Source organism: Channa argus, chromosome 14, assembly GCF_033026475.1.
Source record: "Channa argus isolate prfri chromosome 14, Channa argus male v1.0, whole genome shotgun sequence".
Lineage (NCBI taxonomy): Eukaryota > Metazoa > Chordata > Actinopteri > Anabantiformes > Channidae > Channa > Channa argus.
The window spans coordinates 24892329-24912574 of NC_090210.1; the positions used below are offsets into that span (position 1 = coordinate 24892329).

The following is a 20246-nucleotide window of genomic DNA, read 5'->3' on the forward strand; positions in this document are numbered from 1 at the left end:
TTGTGTATAAGGGTTGAAACTCCTGTTTTCCTATTTTATTTTGTTGTAAGATTCTTCCAGTGGAGACCACTCATATTTTCATATATTACCTTTTTCCTGTGTTCCCTGATTCTGCAGGCTGAAAATGAAAAGACTGCATCATCAAAGCTGAGCTTGGGACGAGAAGAGATGTTGGACAAGTGGTCACTTTGTCTAGGACCACCCATAATCATAGTGTCAGAGTCTACTGTATTAGCCTGCTGTATAAATATATATTTTTTAAGAATTCTGATAGACAGACAAAGGGCCTTCATGAGTATCCAGCCTTTTGCTTTTTTCTTTTAACAGCATCAGAAAGTCAATTGGGACCATCCAATTTTTTAGACATGGCTGCAGATTGTTTTTGAAATAACACAGAGAGCAATGTCATGACCAGGTGTCTGAAGAGGTTCAGTTTGCACTTCAAACTACAATTTCTCTCCAATTCTACTCTTGTTATTTTTGTCCTAAATCCTAAGCTATTTAATTTAGTGCCTAAACATGAGAAGACTGTAGCCCTGTGTTAATTTGCAACAAGAACTGCAACAATTGTGCAGCATAGTGGATGGTAAGAACCATGTCAGGTGCTTTTACCATTATATGGCATGATAAGAGTTGACTGAACCTACTAGGAGATAGAAAGTCTTTTAGGTGTTTAAGGCAAGTTGTAGGCAATGAAGGAGGAAACTGATCCTCCACATACGGTCACCTGAGCTCAGTCCAGTTGTTCTTCTGTTGCTGAAGAACTGAATGAAGATTAAAAAATGAAAGGAAAAAAGACAAACATTCACATTAACCAAGTAATTTCCAGGACACGTGACGTGTGAGATTATACACACAGAAGAAGATGCTGTGCAGCAACACGTACATGACTGAAGCTAATGAGTAACAGGGAGCAGCTGAGCAGGTAACTGGGTGATGAGCACGTGGTGGAGAGCAGCTGTTCTGAGGTTCTACTTTCCAGAGTAACTGAGTCTATTTTACTACTAAGTTCTGTAATTGAGTAAAATGTTTGGGTACTTGTACTTTACTGAAGTATTTCAAGTTTACGTTACTTTAAGTACTGATCATGATGGATTCTTATGGATAAAGCAGCTGTCGGTAAATAAAGATGTTATATCAGCTCCACTTTTACCTGCTGCTGTTTCTGTGTCTACAAAACTGAACCTTGTCCTTAATTTGTTTTTAACATGTCGACATCTACTGGAAAAGGTTTGGTTTTACATGTGAATGTGCAAGTTGTCTGCTGGTCACAGTCTTGATCTGCTGCCTTTTCGTTCACTAATTTGAGGATTTTCACTACATTTTTTTGACTTTTACACACAGTCTTTACATTGTTAGACAGCGTAGGAGAATATATGTAGACATTAACTGGACATTTTAGTCTCAGTGTGTTTTATTGCTCTCAGCCTGAAAAAGCAAGAAGTGAAGAAGCAGGGAAGGACAGGTATTTGTACTAAATGTATTTGTACTTAATATTTCTTTATGGTTACAGAAACTCATTATTTCCCTCTGTTGACATTGTGTTTGTTGAGTTTACAAAACTCCATGAAAGTGTTTCAGTCCCTTGGTTTTGATTTAACCGCTTAGAAAAACCAGTGTGAACCTGTTTATTTGTTGGGTCAAAATGTACTTAATGTCAATTCCATTCAACTTTAATTATATGGCACCAATTCACAACGAATCTGTAAATCTCAAATATATTCTGCTTCACAAGTGAAATCATTATTTTGTTGAACTTTAATCCGAGTTTTAGCCAAGTTGTAGCAGCACCACCACAGAGTAAAGCTGCAGAGCAGAGACCATCTCAGCACAAACCAGTAGCTGTGTGTAAAACCGTCCATAACCCTGGTTATTACGAAGTACTACTACCTGTTTCAGATCTTACTGTAGTTCCTCTAGTATAAAAACGTGTACATTTGTAAGCTTGTATTCATTCACAGTGATGCTAAGTAGCGCGTTAGCATGCTAGCGATATTAGCATAGATTTGGTGCTAAATGCTAAAACTAGCTCGGTGTGCTACAGTCTCTGATTGCTCGGTTGACATTTGTATTAAGAGCAGAGCGGGTAACAGTCTGGACTGTGTGAGCAGAAGAAGCTTCCGGCCTGCTACAGGTACAGTCCGACCTGGAGACACCAGCCAAAGACCCGTCTGCTGCCGTGTCCAGTCCACCACAGCCTCCCCCTTTTCCTCCACGGTGGAGTTCAGGCTCCATGGACCGGTGAGTAGAAACTAACTTTGTGTGTGTGTTTTATTTTGTGCCTTCTGACAAATGAAGCAGCCATTAGCTCCCAGGTTATGAGTCAGGCCTGTAAGTGGGAAAATATGATTTTTGCTGCGGAGTTAAAGGTTCAGTGTCACGCTGTTGCTGCTTTAGTTAGTTTGACAGAGACTCACAGCTCCTGACCTGTGTCCACCCTGCACCTTAAAGTGCTGCTTGACGTTCTGTCAGATATTTAAATCAAAAACGTTTCATATTTCAGTGTGATTGAAGACAGGAGACAGGAAATAAAGTTCAGGTAGAATGTACTCATCTAAAAAAGGGAAGCAGTTATAAAACAAGTGACATTTTCATTAGTAAAGTTTGTGGACAGAGCAGCAAAACTGTCAGATCACTTCAGTTTTTACAAACGGAACTTTTCTTGTTTATGAACAATGAATTGCAAATCAATTAGAGGTAATTAGTAGCTGCAGCAGTAGAACAGGACCAGCTACAGAGGGACAGAGATCTGAAGATGTTCCCCTGAGTTTGTTCATGAAAGCAACAGCTTCATTGTATCAAATAATAGACTTATTTCTGTGCGTTAAAAGTAATAAGTTACAATTAAAGTATGTAAGATGATATCTGTTTACTGAAGGTGACCTTTTCATTACTCTTGTCTTGAGTTTAAAAGGGAAGAAATGTTTTTTTTTTTCAGGTTTCACTCTCTTTGGAGCAGGTTAATCCGTTTTGGGTTTTTCTTTCTTTTAAATTGGTTTTGTTTGAAAATTGGTCGGTGAATTTGTCAGACTTAAAGTATAATTTTAGAATTATCCATATCATTAATCTTATTGTTTTTCTTTTCTTCTGTTTTTACAAGACCAGTTTATTATGATACTAGCAGCTGTTCTGCATCTCACTAAGTGTAAATGTACTGTGTGTAACTTGTACACAGCGGTGAAACATACATATACTCAGGTACTGTAAAGTACACTTTTAACATCCTTATCAGTAATTGTGTTAGTTAATGCTTCTACTCTACATTACAGAGGGAAATACTGTAGGCAGCTTAACGATCTCGTATTATTATTTGTGAGCAACAGATCCTTACTATTGGTTAAATACTTAGACTGTAGCAAGTCACCAACCAAGACTCGTGTTTTTCCATGTTTGGATGTGTATTGTAGCGTCTCCAAAATAGATGAGAAGGACTGCGACTTTATTCTCAAAGAGAGATTTTATTATTTTAGTTCAATCCTGGTTACAAGAGATCTAAATATGAATAATATGAACAGGTGTGAAAATATAATTTGACATCTGATTCTCCCTCGACCAGACATTATATAGCCAGTCTGTTTTACTGCAGCTGCAGCTTCTGCCGGGAGTCGCTCTTTCAACGTTTACTTCCTTATTTGGAGACATATACATCGAGCCTGGTTCCTGTTCTCCAGCCGCCCCCTGCTCTGCCATCTGCCAAACAACTTACATACATTGTTCACACGATGTGTCACACACACACACTCACTATGTTAAGTTTTACTATTGCTTGCATATATTCTAATCACGCTATAGCTATAATGACACATGTTACATATGACACTAAGTTATTAATACAAATAAAGCAGAAATATTATTGCACACTCAAGTAATACTTTCCACAGACAAAGTTTCACAGGGAGAATTCCCAAACAATGTTTCCCGAATTTGTGAAAAAATCATAGTTTTCCATATATGACTATGATTCTTTTAACTTCATGTGTGACTGTCCACCACATTCTTGTTGGAGGCCGATTAGTCCTGTGTGGACAAACACTGAACTGCAGCATCTTGTAGCTGGAGGAGAGTGATGTGATGTTCATTAAGAGACCCCATGACCACAGTTTGGTCTTCAGACATTTGATTGTTCATCTGGTGGTTTGGAACATTTAGGACATTTAATAAACTAATAACCAAGTGACAACAATTAATATGCATATTGAAATTTCTGATTTAATCATTTCTCCAACATTCAAGAGAAGCCCCCTTTTTACCATACAAAATAAAGTATAACTCAGTACTTTTAATAACTTGTAAAGTCATAATTATTTAGTTTATGTCTTAACTTCAAATGTAAATATACTAAAAACAACGGCAGTAGATGATTATATATTTTAAAATTGGCGAAAAATTTATCACAAACAATAAAAATAAGATGCCTTATCACCAGGTTGGTGACCCTACATTTGAGATTCTTGGCGATGAAGGAGTTTGTCTCCTTTTGCCACTTTGGCCATGGTCTCTGCTTTTCCTCTTATACTTGTCAGGGACTGAATGCGTTGTTTCCAGCCTGGCTTCGCCTCCTGTTTCTCTCCCTCAATGAGCATGTCAATGTACTCTGGAGTGGACAGAGGGTTTGGCTTCAGTGCTATCTCTTGAAGTCTGTTCAGACAGTTTGCTGACCTCTGCATCAGTTTCACCACCTCAGCCTGCACTTGGTCATATTCAGCCTTCAGTCTGTCAATCAGTTGCTTAACAGATTTTTTACCCTCTGTGGCTTTTAGGTACTTTTCTTGTAGCTCTTTAACTGTTCTCTTCTCTTTAACCTCCTCATACATCCACCTGTACTTCTGATTAATGTGTTTGTTCCAATAACATTTGCCTGGACACACAGTGCAGTGTCCATTTGAGTCCATTGCAGCACAGCCTGCCTTATGTCCATCATTTGGTATCGCACAAGGATAGTGACAGGTCACATGACATTGTTGACAGTTGGTGATGTAGTTTCCAGAACCAGAAATATCTTGTTGACGCGGCTTCTTGACAGTGACTTCAAACTCAAAGTTCTCATTTCTGCTGATTTCTGCCTCGTTTTCTTTTAGTATTTCACTTGTCTGTTAAACCAAGTTTAACCTGCTCCCACAACTTTTTAACTGAAATCTCCGGCTGCTGTCTTTCTCTGAGGACTTCCTTTGTCAGGGTCAAGCTTTTGGTTTCTATGACATTCAGAGCAGAAAAGAACCTCTTCATGCTTGCTGTAGCTGTACAATGTAAAGAAATGTTTATGGGCACAGGAAAAACTGAAAACAAGAATGAATAAAAAAACATAACTCTTAACTCTCATCTTTGCAGTATTTCAACAGGTGTCTGAAAAGTGCACAGTTCAGCAGTTTGTCATGTCTAGTAAATCACCTTGTGGTATTGATGGATGTATTGTACATTGTGTAACAAATCATTGAAAGAACATGAATGTGTTGTTTGATGAAATGCTTACTGGGGTTTGATGTTCTTTTTATTGTACATGTGCAGATAACAAGTGGAACAAGAAAGATTTGCACACAGTGGTTAGAGACGTGAGATGGGCCATGAACTGCATAATGCCTTTACAAAAAGTGTAACCAATTCCCAGAAATAACAGCCTGCGAACCTGACGGTGAAAGTGAAAGGCAGCATTTTTGTAAATGCTGATAACAGACTTATCCACAGGATGTGTTTTGCAAGGGCCATGGTTCATAAAGGTCACACACTAAAACTTCTTCTTCTGATATTGTATACTGTTATGAGGACATATGGCTTTCTTACAGTTCCCCACACCTTTCTAATATGATGGCATCTTGGAGCGTTTGAACTTTTAATGTTATCTTAAGGTTAACTTCACCTTATTACACTGTTCTACTCTTAAAGCTTAACACAGATAAAATACACACTGCTGAATACAATGTATCCTGGATGTGGGAATTTCTTCTTATGCAGAATTAAAAAAGGAAATGAAAGTTCGGACGTGGATGAATCAGTTTCAGGCTTAGTCTTCATCACTGATAAACCAAGTTTCACTCAGATCAATGCAAACTAGGCAAGTTTATAATAATAAAATGTTGCATGACAAGATTCAACTACATTCCACAAGTTTCCAATAATCTGCACAGATACTTACAGTCACTGGTTCTTTCACAGACCTGTGGTTATAAACAGGATGCTTCTGGTGGGGCAGCGTCAGCAGCCTCTTTGCTGTACAAACATATTTCTTCCCTGTCACATAATATATACACTCTTAAAGTTCATCAACTGTACAGCAAAACACAGGAAGATTAATACAGAAATTCATACCAGGCTCCTCACAGGTTAGAGATACACACAGAATATGATGGGAGCTGAAAAATACAGTGTTGACAAACCCATTTTAGAATGAGATTATGCCGTGTTGTGTCTGTACAAGCTTAAATATCAGGCTAAATTGCATTTCCATATAACAACAAATTGATCGTTGTGCACAGTTTGATCATTTTGTTGGGTTGGTACAGTTTGTTCCTAAAGTAAATACTTGGTCTGGTAATTGTGTGTTAGCTGATTTTAGCTGTAGATGCAAAACTGTAAGAGAACGCTGAAAAAGCCGAGCCAAAAATTCAAAGATGGTGTCATTTCTTTTAAGCAAGAATGAATAGTGCAAATACATAAAATAATAACTCTCTATTCACTTATGTAGGTAATTTGTTACAATTAAAATAATCCCAAAAGATAACCTCATTCCACAATGTGCAATGCAGGCGATAGAGTTCAGGAGATGGAAATCAGATAACAAAAAGCAAGTTATGCAATATTTTGAAAATAAATGTTAGAAATTGCACATTTCTTCACATCAGTGATGAACGTGAATACAACCATATGACACATTTACTATTTTTGAGTTCTTGATTAAAGAAATCGTTAATTCAATTTAATTAATCTTTTTTTGATGAAAGTGAAAATGTCAAAGACAATAAAATATCTGCTCAGTATTTTCATGCCTGATGACACTTACAGTTGCTGATCTGACACGTTTTTTTAAACTGACTAATAGAACAAGAGCCAGGGGCAACTGTGGGTTCAGCGTCTTGCCTACGGACGCTTCAATCAGAAATCCTTTATTATGCAGGAATGAGGAAAAATAGCCTCCTTCTCTGTTCACAGATGCTTTCAGAGAGAAAAACATGGGCCTGTCCCAACTTTGTACCAATATGTTGGCATCAAATTCAAAATTAGCAAATCAGAATTGTTGGTTTCAGCAAATAATAGCATTTGTATTCATTTACTTACACAGCATTTCAAAGCCCATTTACATTTCAGTAAATAAGGTTTGTATATTGAGCTCAATTTACTGTTTAGTCATCCAGAGGCTCCAGCCAAATGAGAGCAAGAGAACTGAGAGAAACAAGCAGACATAAGGAAGAGTGAGACATGATGATCGAGGTCGGAGGGTGTTCATAGATAATGCACCAGAAGGCGAGTGTTTGACGTTTGGTCCTGCTGCTGAACAACAACATTTTCCAATGGGGATCAAAACAGGAAATCTTCACTTCTTATGACAAAGGTGCTGCAAAGCAGTTTTGCAGTTCTTGTGAAACAGGCAAGGTAACTCTGAGGTACCGTGCTGAATAAGTCTGCAGGGTTAGCGACTGAATTCCACATTGTTGACATTGCTTGAAACCCTTTCCTAAGGTGTGACCGCTCAGTTGCCCCATGGCCACAGTGTGAAACGTGGAAGGTCAGGGGACAAAGTGGAAACGGAGATTAAGCTAATTTACCACTAAGGGCAGCTGTCAGGCTCTGGCACTTTTAAAAGAGTTAGTATGTGGTTAAAAGTTCTGATACTCTTTGCCCCAAATACCTCGTTAAACTCTAAGTGGAGCTCAGTTATCAGCCCTGTAACGTTAACAGCAGAGAAAAACACAGATGATCTTTAACAACCAAACTACAAACCAAAAGTTTAGACAGTTTCCATGAACTCCAACCTTATCAGCCTGAATATAAAAGAAGAAGCTCTGCAAACCTAATGTTCTTTGAGCCCTGTTTCAGTCATCAGGCATTTAAAAAGTGAAGGTCAGGAGACAAAGAGGAAACTGACCTAGTTACAGTGAATACGACTTCACTTCATATTCACCTTTGTTTCCAGCATATTTACAGCAAAGTAATAACTGCAAGACTGAACAATATGAAATCCAACTTATGAGGCTGTTTTTATTCACTCTTTGCAACAAACACACCACCTTCATCTCATGGTTACAAATATAGTAGCTGCATCAAATGCCTGTTTCCAATTTTCACAATATTGTCTGAGTTGCTGAGTAGCACAGGGTGCTGCCCCCCAGTGATGAAGAGTACTTTCTGCAGGTCATGTCATTTCTGGGAAATAACCCTGATTCTCCTCTGTGCCGCCTCCGGTTAATGAATAATGATCAGGGGGGTGTTTCTCTCTCTCACAGGGCATAAAATGTCTGAAGCTACAAAACTCCTCCAGAGGACCTCACATATCTCTACTGTAAGTACAACAAGGTTCTTTTTGTTAATGTGCTGTGGTTCAGTCTGAGTTTCAGATTCTGAGATTTAACCAAACTATGGGAAAAGAAATGTAATAAATAATCCTGTATGTCACTGACTGTTCAAATCTTTCAAGCCGGTGTACAAAAAGAATAAGAGAATGGTTGTTAAATACCCTTTGAATGTATTTCTGTAAAACCTGTGACTTTATGGACAGAAGCTTGCAGGTTTAAAGAGTAAAATAAGCAGTGATGTTCAATTGATGGACTTGTTATCCAGCCAGTCAATGCAGAATGTGTCTACAGACTGAAATATCAACAGATAATTTGAGTTAGACCTTCAACATTTCCGACTCCACAGAAGTTTCTTTTCAAACTTTGGTCTCCTTAAATAAATGTGTATTTAGAGACACTGTGGATCAATGTTAATTGACTGTGTGTCTGTCATAGGAAAATGTTAACATGCGGATGTGCTACACTATGATGGTGAACTTGTGGCTGCTCGTTGTCACTGTGAGCATGCAGACGTTAGCAGCTCCGTCTCAAAGCAGCCATGAGTCCGCACTGTGACTCTGGACTTTTTTTCATGCACCTAAATGATATTTTTAGCCAAAACTGCAAGGGTTGATCATATGCCAACAACAGAGTATCTGCTGCTTCTGGCATTTTTAATAGCAGGACAGCTGGGAATTAACTCTGTCTTTTGCCAAATCTAGACTAAGACATGGACCCTGAAGCCAGCAGAACGATGGAGGTGGCCGCTCTTGGTCGGCCTTTCAGCCTCGGGATGCTGTACGACTGCCGCCAAGACTTACTCGTCCCTGGTAAGAATTCACAAGTACAGATGCTGATGGATCAACAGTTTTTAAAAACCCGTTTTCACTTCAGATCTGTTGCTTTATTTTTTTAGTTATACAATATTTGTTTGAACCTCTTTTACCTCAAAGCTAAACTCTTCAGGTTCTATCTTAAAGCTACAAATAATAAAACATTTCTACACTCAACAGATATACACTGATCAGCCACCACATTATAACTGATGCTCTTAATAATGTTAAAGAAAAGACTGAATGAATTCTCCACTACAACTACCACAGAAACTGCTGATCAGCTGGGATTGTTTTGCACAACAATCTCTAGGGTTCACAGAGAACAGTCTAAAAAAGAGAAATTATCCAGTGAGCAGCAGTTCTCTGAGTGACCATGTCAAGTTGATGCCAGAGAAAAGTTCCTTTCGAATAGTAGATTTTTTATAAATAGTGCATTGTGAAACCTTCAGCCCTGCTCTGTCTAGATCATCTAGATGCCAACATGTTCAGTTACCTTCTGTCAGGTGAAGTTGTTAGCAGGTGTTGAGCCACTTCTCATGTTTAGATCCTTAACCATAATGTGATAAACTGACTGTCCTGATTACATTCAAACAATGTAATTCTAATATCACAGTGATGTATTCTGTGTTTGTGTGGACTTGGCTGTTTTAGACTGAGGTGTAGTTTGTGGTACTTACTCCTGGTTGTGTATTATGTTTAGTCCTGTTCCTATTTCTTACCTTCTTTCTGTACACTCATGTCAAGCTTCTCTAGTTTCCTTTATCATGTTCACTCTTAGCTTTTTCTAGTTCTCTTTGTTTTGTCTGTGCTTAGTTTCTTTTGTGTCTTAGTCCTGATCCTGTTTAGCTTTGGTTGTTCCCTTAGTTTAGTCTCCCTGTTTTTGAAAATGCATTAATTGTCTGCAAATAATATGTTATGTCAAGTGTCTGTGTATATATCTGTGCACCTATAGGAGGCAGCAGGGAGCTAATTTTCTTGTACTTTGAGACAAGAGAATTGGTGAATCGTGGATGTGACAGGTGACATTGTAGCTATTAAGTCTATAGTGACAGTGATGGAGAAGTTTCTAAAAAGGAAAAATGCTAATTCCGAACTGGGCTCTGGACCAGAATCGGACCCAGATGAAGGCCATAGTAGGAGTGGTTGTCAAAAGAAAGCAAAGACGGAGACCTTGAGCAAAGTCTCTTGTGCGAGGCAATACAACGAAAGCTATATTACATTGGGATTTACTTTCACTGGGAGATGCAACGATACCGACTCCGTTGTGCTTGGTGTGTGGTGAAAAGCTCTGTGCTATGGTCCCAAGTCAGCTTCAACACCACCTCCAAATGAAACACCCTTCGATTCAACACAAGAATGTGGATTATTTTGAAGAAACGACCTGTGAAAAGTTGCATATTTGCATCTTTGTGTGAGGACATATGAGCAGAGCATAAAGCCTTGCTGTTTCATACGGAGGTCCGATGGTTGACGCGTGGCAAAGTGCTGGACCATGTGTTTGAGCTGCAGGGGGAACTTAAAGTGTTTCTCACAAATGAGAGGTCTGATTACACAAAGCTGCTTACAAGTGATGAGTGGTGTTCAAGGCTGGCAGATATTTTTCATCATCTGAATGAACTGAACACACAAATGCAAGGCCGAAATGAAAACCTGCTTACAAGTACAGATAAAATAAATGGATTCCGTTCAAAGGTCCACCTCTGGCCACAACATGTGGAAAATGGCAACCTGCAAATGTTCCCACTTGCCAAGAAGTGGCAAGATGTTAACACTTCTGCTTTGTGTGGAACAATAGGTGAACATTTGAAAACTCTTGAAGAGAACATGTCCTTTTATTTCTCTTCAGCCTTCACTGAATGCCTTGACTCATTCACTGACCCATATAGCTCAGCATCCGTTGTTAGAAAGGACATGATTTACAAGAGCAGGAGGAACTAACGGAACTAAGACAAAATTGTGGTTCAAAGCTAAGCTTTGTTTTATGGAGTTCCCCATTCTGGAAACAAAAATTTTTACATTTCTCCCATTTTTCACGACATATCTGTGTGAGCTGAGCTTCTTAAGTGTGACTGCTATAAAAACTGAAACAAAAAGAGACTGAGAGCTGTTGAGGAAGAGCTTCGTGTCTTTCTTTCTCCAATTCCAATTGTGTTGTTTGTTTGTCCAATAATCACTTAATTATTCTCAGTCCTGGTCTCTGATCACTCTTGGGTTCACCTTTTTCTCCAAATGGGACAGTTGGATCTGGCCAATTAGGACCCAGCAACAGGAGTGTAGAGTATAGTGTTTGTCATGTTAACTGGCCAAGTGACCCCTATTATTTCAGGGCCTCCGATGGAAACATAGACCTCAGTCTAAACCACAGATCATAAACCACAGTGCCCCCAAGCCACAGAGCACCAGAGACCCTGAGTCTCATGCCACATCACCTCCAAGGCCTACTCACACCTCAGCTCAGGACTAACAAAATAATTTCTTTAACAGAAAAACACATCCACTGTTTCTGGAAACTGAAATTGAATTTGATTTCTTTTTCTTCTTTTTTTGCAGGAATGACACTGTGGGACCGTGATGACCTGATTAAACACATAGGAGAAAGACAACAGAACTATAACGACTTTGAGATAGTTGCATCTGAATCAATTGAGGATAAATCATCAGCACTAAATGTTGAGGCATCACTGAAGGCGAGTTTTTTGGCAGGACTAGTTGAGGTTGAGGGATCTGCTAAATACCTACATGATAGTAAAACTTCCAGAAATCAGGCCAGAGTTACACTGAAGTACAAGGCTACCACAAAGGTCCGAGAGCTGTCAATGAATCATCTTGGAAGAGGAAATGTGAAGCATCCATATGTGTTTGATAAAGGTTTAGCAACACATGTAGTCACAGCTGTTCTTTATGGGGCACAAGCCTTCTTTGTTTTTGACCGTGAGGTGTCTGTGAAGGAAAATCATCAAGATGTTCAAGGCAACTTGAAAGTGATGATCAAGAAAATTCCCACACTTACCACAAGTGAAGGTTCCCTTAAACTGGAAGAACAGGACAGAGCAAATGTTGAGAATTTCTCCTGCAGATTCTATGGAGACTTTTCCCTTCAGAAAACTCCTTCGTCCTTTCAAGACGCTGTAGAAGTCTACCAAAGTCTGCCCAAACTGCTGGGAGCCAACGGGGAAAATGCTGTACCAATGAAGGTCTGGCTGTTGCCTCTGACAAGTTTAGATTCTTCTGCTGCTAAACTTGTACGTCAGATAAGTAGAAGTTTAGTTCAGCAAGCACAGAGAGTCCTGGAGGACCTCAGTGAGCTGGAAATCAGGTGCAGTGATGCACTGAGAACTACCACTGTCCAGCAGTTCCCACAGATTGGTGAGAAAATTAAATGTTTTAAAGAAAGGTGCTCTGAGTTCAGATTAGAATTCCAACAAACCTTGGGAAAGAAGCTTCCATTAATCCGAGGAGGAGGAGAAGATGAGACTGTGCTTGTGGACCTCCTGAAGAAGAGACATTCTTCTCCATTCAACAACAGAAACCTGAGTGAGTGGATGAACTGTAAAGAGAGAGAAATCTACACCTTAACGTCTTTTACCAACACGATGAAAAACACAATGATCGTCCCATCTCAGAATCATCTGTACAAAGAAAGTTTCCATGTAGAACTTGTGTGCTTTGTTTTCACCTCACTGGGAAGTCCTGACCTGTACCTCTCAGCTCTATCAGAGTACTTAAAAGGAAGAACCAAACCAGACGACCCTCAACATCCACATACTCATGATGTAGAGGAGGGACAGTGGTACAGCTCAAAAGAAGCATTAGATGAAGTTAGGAGTAAAGCAAAGCTCTTCAGTGATTTTGCAGAGGCCAACAAGGAGAACCAGAACATTAAGTTCCTGACAGTGGGTTTAAAGGATGAGAAACAGAAAGGTTCAAGCATCTACCTTTATAAAGATGGATTTTCTGTCAGTGAGAACTTTGAGCCTCCTTCAAAACCTGAAACTGTGACAGTCAGTGACATAAACCACAACAGTGTGACACTGAAGGTTTCTCCACCCAGATTTGGAGCAGAGAACATCAGCTCCTACTCTGTTGAGTACTGTGTCAGTGGAGAGGATGGATGGCAACGAAAGACAGCATCAACACCTGGAGAAGTCACAGTGAGCGATCTGAGGCTCAACACAGAGTATATGTTCAGATGCAGAGCAGTGACCTCAGTAGGTGTTGGACCAGCCAATGAAGTCAGTGGTTCCATTAAAACCTTACCCTGCAGTCCTCCTGGAAAACCTCAAGTTGAACCAAATTCTTCAGAGATATCAGTTAGCTGGGAGAAACCTGCTGAGCTTGGACAGGATGTTCAAATTTTGAGCTACATGGTGGAGTACGCTACAACAGACAACAGGGTGAAAGAGGAAGATCTGGAGTGGAAACAAATGGTGTCAACAGTTGAACATGTGATCATTTCAGGACTTCAGCCAAAGACAGAATATGTTGTCAGAGTCAGATGTGATTGTGGTGAAGTTGGCAGAAGCAAGGAACATGTCAGTGTTAATGTTTGCACAAAAAAATGTTCACGTCTTGCTGAAGTTCTCAGATGTACAAGTGAAAGGATAAATTCAGAATCTCCCTCAGTTTACAAACTGCCTCTGGAAGAAGAAGATGTGTATGACAGTGGCTGTCGGAGGTACAACATTGGCAAAAGCAGCTTGAGGCAAAATCGCACTATTCTGCTCTTTGGGTCGATCGGAGCAGGAAAGTCCACTCTGATCAATGGAATGATCAACTACATTGTTGGTGTAGAGTGGAAGGACAATTTCAGATTCCGAATAGTTGATGAAAATCAGTCAAGGTCACCAGCTGAAAGTGTGACTTCACACGTCGCTGTGTATAAAATCAACCACCAAGACGGCTTTAAGGTCCCCTTCTCACTGACGGTTGTGGACATACCAGACGTTGGAGAAACAAGATGCATAGAAAGACACAAGAAAATCCTAGAGCAGCTTTGTAGGCTCTTCTCTGTTGAGCATAGCATCAGTGAAATTGATGCTGTGTGTTTTGTAGTTCAGACTGCTTTAGCAGAACTCACACCAACACAGAAAGATCTGTTTGATGCTGTTCGCTCAATCTTTGACAGAGATGTTACACAAAACGTCAGGGTTCTGGTGACGTTTGATGCTGGCCATCACCCTCCAGTTCTAGAGGCCATCAATGCTTCAGGTGTCCCATGTCCTAAAAGAGACGACAGGCTGCCAGTTCACTTCAGATTCAATAATTCAGCTCTGTTTGCACGCAACAAATCATCAGGGGCAAACAACACAGGTAGTGATGATGACACCGATGAAGATGTGAGTTTTGATGAAATGTTTTGGGAAATAGGAAGAAAGCATATGAAGAGGTTTTTTGGTGCTCTGAATATCATGGACACTAAAAGTTTGACCCTGACAAAGGAAGTCCTCAGAGAAAGACAGCAGCTGGAGAATTCAGTTGGACTGTTGTGGGAGCAGGTTAAAGATGAGTTGGCAAAGCTCCAGGAGATAAATGAGACAATTCAAAAACTGAATAAGCATGAGGCAGAAATCTGCAGAAATAAGATCTTTGAGTTTGAAGTCACTGTGACAAAGCCTGTTCAAGTTGATGTTTCACCCACTGAAGATTTCTTCACCAACTGTCAGCAGTGTCATATGACTTGTCACTATCCTCACGGTGACGACGGTAAAACAGGCTGTGCTACACTGGGCAGTGATGGCCGCTGTACTGTTTGCCCAGGAAAGTGTTACTGGAATGTGCATTTCATCCAGAAGTTCAGGTGGGACTATAAGGAAGTCAAAGAAAACCGAACAGTAAAAGAACTGAAAGAAAAGTACAAGGAAGCTCGAAAGGATCAATATCTTGTTTGGGTATTGACTGAAAAACTGAGGGCTGAACGTGATGTTGTATTGGCTGAATTAAAGAAACAGTTGAAGAGCTCTGCTGAGGGTCTGAACAGACTCAAAGAGGAGGCACAGAAACCAGATCATCTCACCACTTCAGGGTACGTGAACCTCATCATTAAGGGGAGAAATCTGAAGCCAAACCTGGCTGGAACCAACGGGTTCGGTACCTGAAGGGAGGAGGGCCATTTCTGAGCTTTTATGATCTGATGGCATTCCGAATGCGGAAGCCTTTTTCCAATAAATAAGGTGATAGATTAAGTAAATTTGAATGTCCTGTTGCATAAGTTATGATATAATGCTGATCTTCTGATGTTTCATACTTCAGTTGTTTCCAACCAACAGACATTTCCATCCAAAGATCACACTGTTGCTGGTGATGGGTCATTACAGAACTGATTTCAGGAAACAGGAGAAAAGCTCAGCACTCTTCCAGGACTTTTCAGGTCCGTGTTTGTCAGGGGCTGAGCAGGTTGACATATTTTTAAAAAAAGGGTAGAATTTAGTATTTTAGTGAAAAGGATTTAAGGCTAATGAGGAACCAGTCCAGTCTTTTATTTGGAGGATCACCATCTCTGGACCAGCACAACTGTGACTCAAGATAAAGGAGAAATAAAGTAGTTTCATTCAAGATGTATTAACTTAAAGTATTGAAACAAAATGAATCAAATGTTCATGATACATGGACCAACTGAGGATGTCAAACAAATAAACCTAATACTTAAATCAAATATGCTGCTTTCTTTTAATTACGACAAGTTAAAAACTTAATGAGTGAAACCAAATGAGCTTAAGGTGAAATTGAGGGTGAGTGAAAACATTACCAAACAAATGAAATGTGGCTGAAGCTGCAGCCATCACAGTGATCAACTGCTGACAACTACGTCACATGTTGTCCAGGCAGGTTTTGGTCCCTGTGTTTCTCATATGACAACTTCATCATTTATCACTGTCACTTTAAACTATTCATATAATAGTTAGAGATAAAGTTAAATAAACTGATGAACAGGCTTCATTTTTTATTATATTGTCTTTTCAAGAAAATGGAGGCTACATTTTTTTCCTCACAGTGTAACTTGTCTTTGTGGTGGGGACATGTTCACTTAAAACATTTTTTTTGTCCTTCAGTCTTGTACAGTTCTATAATGACTGTCCAGTGAACTTGCTGCATCATCACCAGTGTATGAAGAAGTTCACCGTTTTGTCCACCAGATGGACACAAAGCTTCTAGTGAAATGAATTGCTGCCCCGTTGTTGATCCGATCAACAGGACACTAGCTGTGGTTACATAGACAAAGTCTCTTTAGTTAGACTGAGATTCTGTTAAACTATTAACACAGACACTGATGTGATGTGTGTTTGCCTGCTCACAGTCTTTATTGATCTGTCGGTGAACTTTCTCAGTCATCCAGGTTTGATTATCCAAAGGTTGAATCATGTCATCTGGACTAATTTTCCTGTTGATATGATTCAACCTCGGATACCTTTATTTATCCCATAGGGAAATTGTGTTGCCTCGTTACAGCTGCTCTTCACATGAAAAATAATAAAGAAAGAAAAAAAACTTCCACCAAACTGAGACAAGTACAAACTTCTGATCAAAAAGTAAGAAAAACCCAGCTAGAGGAGTAAATACAAATGAAATAAAAACAGTACTATTTGTCCATTCGGGCCATTTAGTCCCCCCCTTTTTACCGAAGGGAGGTGAGTTGAACAGTTGAATGTTTACTGGGAGAAAGGATCTTCTGTGTTGTTCTGTGAAGCATTTGACTGTGATCAGTCTCCTCTGTGCAGCCAGCACACAATGGAGTGGGTGAGAGGGATTGTCCAGTATTGAGAGGAGTTTGGACAACATACTCCTCTCATCCACAACGTGCAGAGGGTCCAGATCCTCCCCCAGAACAGAACCAGACATCCAACAACATCCAGACATCCAACATCTCTAAGGAGACCTAAGTCTCCTTAGAAAATACAGCAGCTCTGTAATTTTCCTGTAGATTAACTGACCGGTCCAGTTTATTGTCCAGGTGGACAGCCAGGTATTTGTACTTTGAAACTACTGCCACCCCTTCTCCCCGTATAGAGACGGGATTGACAGGAGTCCCGGACTTTCAGTCCACCACCAGTTCCTTTGTTTTACTGATGTTGAGCTGGATGATTGTGCTCACACCTGTTAACAAAACTGTCCACCACTGATCAATATTCTGTGATATCTCCACCCTGGATACATCCAACAACCACAGAGTCATCAGAAAACTTCTGAAGGTGGCAGGACTCTGAGTTTACATGAAGTCAGACGTATATAGGCTGAAGAGAAAGGGAGATAGGACTGTCCCTTGGGAGGCACCTGTGGTGCAGGTCACAGAGTCAGACACACAGTTCTACAGACGGATGTACTGGGGTCAGTCAGTGAGGTTGAGTGTAGATGCAGTGTCACAGGGTGGATGAGAGTATCTCCACCCCCAGCTGAGGCTGATAAGCAAACTGGAGGGGGTCCAGAAATTGATTCACCAGAGGCAGGAGGAAGTCCATGACCAGTCTCTACAACACTTTCATGATGTGGGAGGTTAGAGCCACAGGTCTAAAGTCACTAGGGACACAGGGTTTCAGTATCTTGTTGCTGACTCCATCAGGACCTGCAGGATTTGTTGGGTGAAGCCTGCATAGCTCTCTCCTCACCTGCTCTGCTGAGATGGTGATTGCTGCAGAGACAGGAGTGGTGTCCGAGTCCTGCAGGGTCGGGACGTGTACATCTGTGTTGAAGCTCCTTTGGGGGGTGGATATGAGTCAAATCAAATCTATTAAAAAAAGGTGTTGTCCACACTCCCCTCTGTCCTCTGGCTGCTGGTCTTTTATCCAGTGATGCTCTTCATGTCACTCCAGACTGCTCTGGTGTTCTTCTGTTGGAGCCTCTGCTCAAGCTTCCTCCTGTAAGCCTCCTTCCTCTCTTTGAGATTTACCGACAGCCGTCTCTGGACCTCTGTCACTGCTTCCCTGTCACCTGACCTCAGCGCTGCCTTCTTCTCATTCAGGATTACTTTAATGTCCTTGGTGACCCATAGCTTGTTGTTTGGGAAGCAGTGGACAGTTTTTGTTATTATACAGATGTCAACACAGAAGTTGATGTAATCTGTAAAGCAGCCTGTCAGTCCATTAATGTCCTCACCATGTGTCTCAGAGTTTTTTCCAATCCATGGCCTCAGAACATCCCTGCAGGGCATTTGTGGCCCCCTCAGACCATCTTTTCACTGTTTTGGTGGTGGGGGGCTGCCTTTGAACCAGGGGCTTGTATTCAGGTAGGAGGTGGATCAGGTTCTGGTCAGACCGGCCCAGGGGCGGAAGGACAGAGCTGAAGTCTTCTTTAACATTGGAGTGCATCAGGATCAGTGTCTTCTCCCCCCTGGTGTGGTAATCCACATACTGTGTGAAGGTGGGGAGGGTCTTGAAGAGAGTTGCATGATTAAAGCCACCAGAGATCATAAAGAGGGCGTCGGGATGTTGGGGCTGGAGTCTGGCTGCGACCTAGAGTATGACGTCACATGCGCCCTCTGTGGAGGGAGGAATGTAAACGGGAATCAATATGACGTGTGGGACTCTCTGGGCAAATACTAAGGACGGGGGCCCACCACCAACAGTGACATGACCAGTCTGACTGGTTGATGTACAGGTTGTTGGTCCTCACCAGTGCAGTCAACTCGTCACCTTGTTCTCCATTGTTTTCTTGTTTTCCTCCTTCTTTCGTCCGGGATGTTTAAAGTCCGAACGAAACTTAAATCCACGGTGCCGGTTTGCTGCAGCCCGATCAGCTGTTCCCGACCGGAAACAGAGCGGCTCCAGCTGCAAACAGCTGAAAAAGTTCCAAAGATAAAAACTCCTCCAACCGCATGATCAGAGAGGGTCAGCTTCACACAGAGGCTGCTTATTATACTACAATATGAAAAAGGAAGAAACCAGCACGGTGCACTTTTTATTCTGACTCTGATTATTTGTGGATGATCTGGGGAATCTGAGGATTCACGTGCTGTCAGAAGTACATGAAATACAAAAGCATTAATATTCAGATATTTTATTATTTCTATTGCACAACTATGAAACCAGCTACTTACTGATGCTAGTATATTGTGCAGTAAGTATATTATTCTTTAATCCAATTTATTTAACATTAAAATAACTGTTAATGACTCATAATTATCTTTGTCTCTTAGATTCAAAATGTAACTAGATAAAAAAAATTCACTGTGAATGTTTCACAACTCAAGTATTTTCCAAGTAATGATGAAAAAAGTTTTATTATAAAAATGTAAATAAGCTGAAATTTGTAAAAAGTTTGATGCTTAACTGTTTTAAAAAAGCAGAATCTTTTTGCCTCAAGCAGCTGTAATATGAAATAGTTGCATGAAAATCCTGGAAATTGTAAAAATGTACTTAGTTTAAGTCACAGCCATATTTTGGTGCAGATTTTTAAATTTAGTAACCACTGGTGAAGGTCACGAGGAATGAAACTAACTCAGTTTTAAATAGTTGAAAGTGAGGATGTGGCATCTTAGACACAGTCTAAGACACAATAAATGGGTTTACAGGCAGTTTTTAGACATGGCAGGTGGACAGAGGACAACAGAACAGTCCTTGTCTTCAGTCCCTGTGGACGTGAGGAGGCACTGAATCTGACAGTACAGTCAGGTTTCAGTGATACTGTATGAACATCTGGCATAAAATAAGCTGCATGTGCACAACAACCAAGTTCAAGCCGCTCAGTATTAATTCACCACAGAGAACAGAGAAAACCACAGAGCTGTCAGTGGGAGAAAAGCAGCCATTCTGAATCTGAGAAAAGAAGGAAAAACAATCAGACATGGAACAAACATTGGGTTTAGCCAATACAACAATTGTGAATGTCATGAAACAGAGAAAGAAACCACTGGTGTACTGAGCGACATCCACAGAAGCTGGAATCCTGAACTTTCATTTGATATCTAGATTTTAATCTTTAACCCAAATGTGTCAGT

General features: G+C 40.4%; 1 protein-coding gene across 3 annotated transcripts; it reads left to right on the forward strand.

The window, feature by feature from the left end:
• Positions 1 to 1272: 1272 nt before the first annotated feature.
• LOC137098136 (uncharacterized) lies at positions 1273 to 16040 on the forward strand. Of its 3 annotated transcripts, none has more exons than XM_067474000.1 (5): positions 1273 to 1465; positions 2077 to 2241; positions 8436 to 8491; positions 9206 to 9313; positions 11870 to 16040. In XM_067474000.1, the coding sequence occupies exons 4-5, from the start codon at positions 9214 to 9216 to the stop codon at positions 15412 to 15414; spliced, it is 3645 nt and encodes a 1214-aa protein (XP_067330101.1). In that variant the 5' UTR covers positions 1273 to 1465; positions 2077 to 2241; positions 8436 to 8491; positions 9206 to 9213; the 3' UTR covers positions 15415 to 16040. The 3 variants fall into 3 exon arrangements, with proteins under 3 accessions (XP_067330101.1, XP_067330102.1, XP_067330103.1); XM_067474001.1 differs by having other exon boundaries at positions 2082 to 2241; XM_067474002.1 differs by lacking the exons at positions 1273 to 1465; positions 2077 to 2241 and having other exon boundaries at positions 8431 to 8491.
• Positions 16041 to 20246: the final 4206 nt, after the last annotated feature.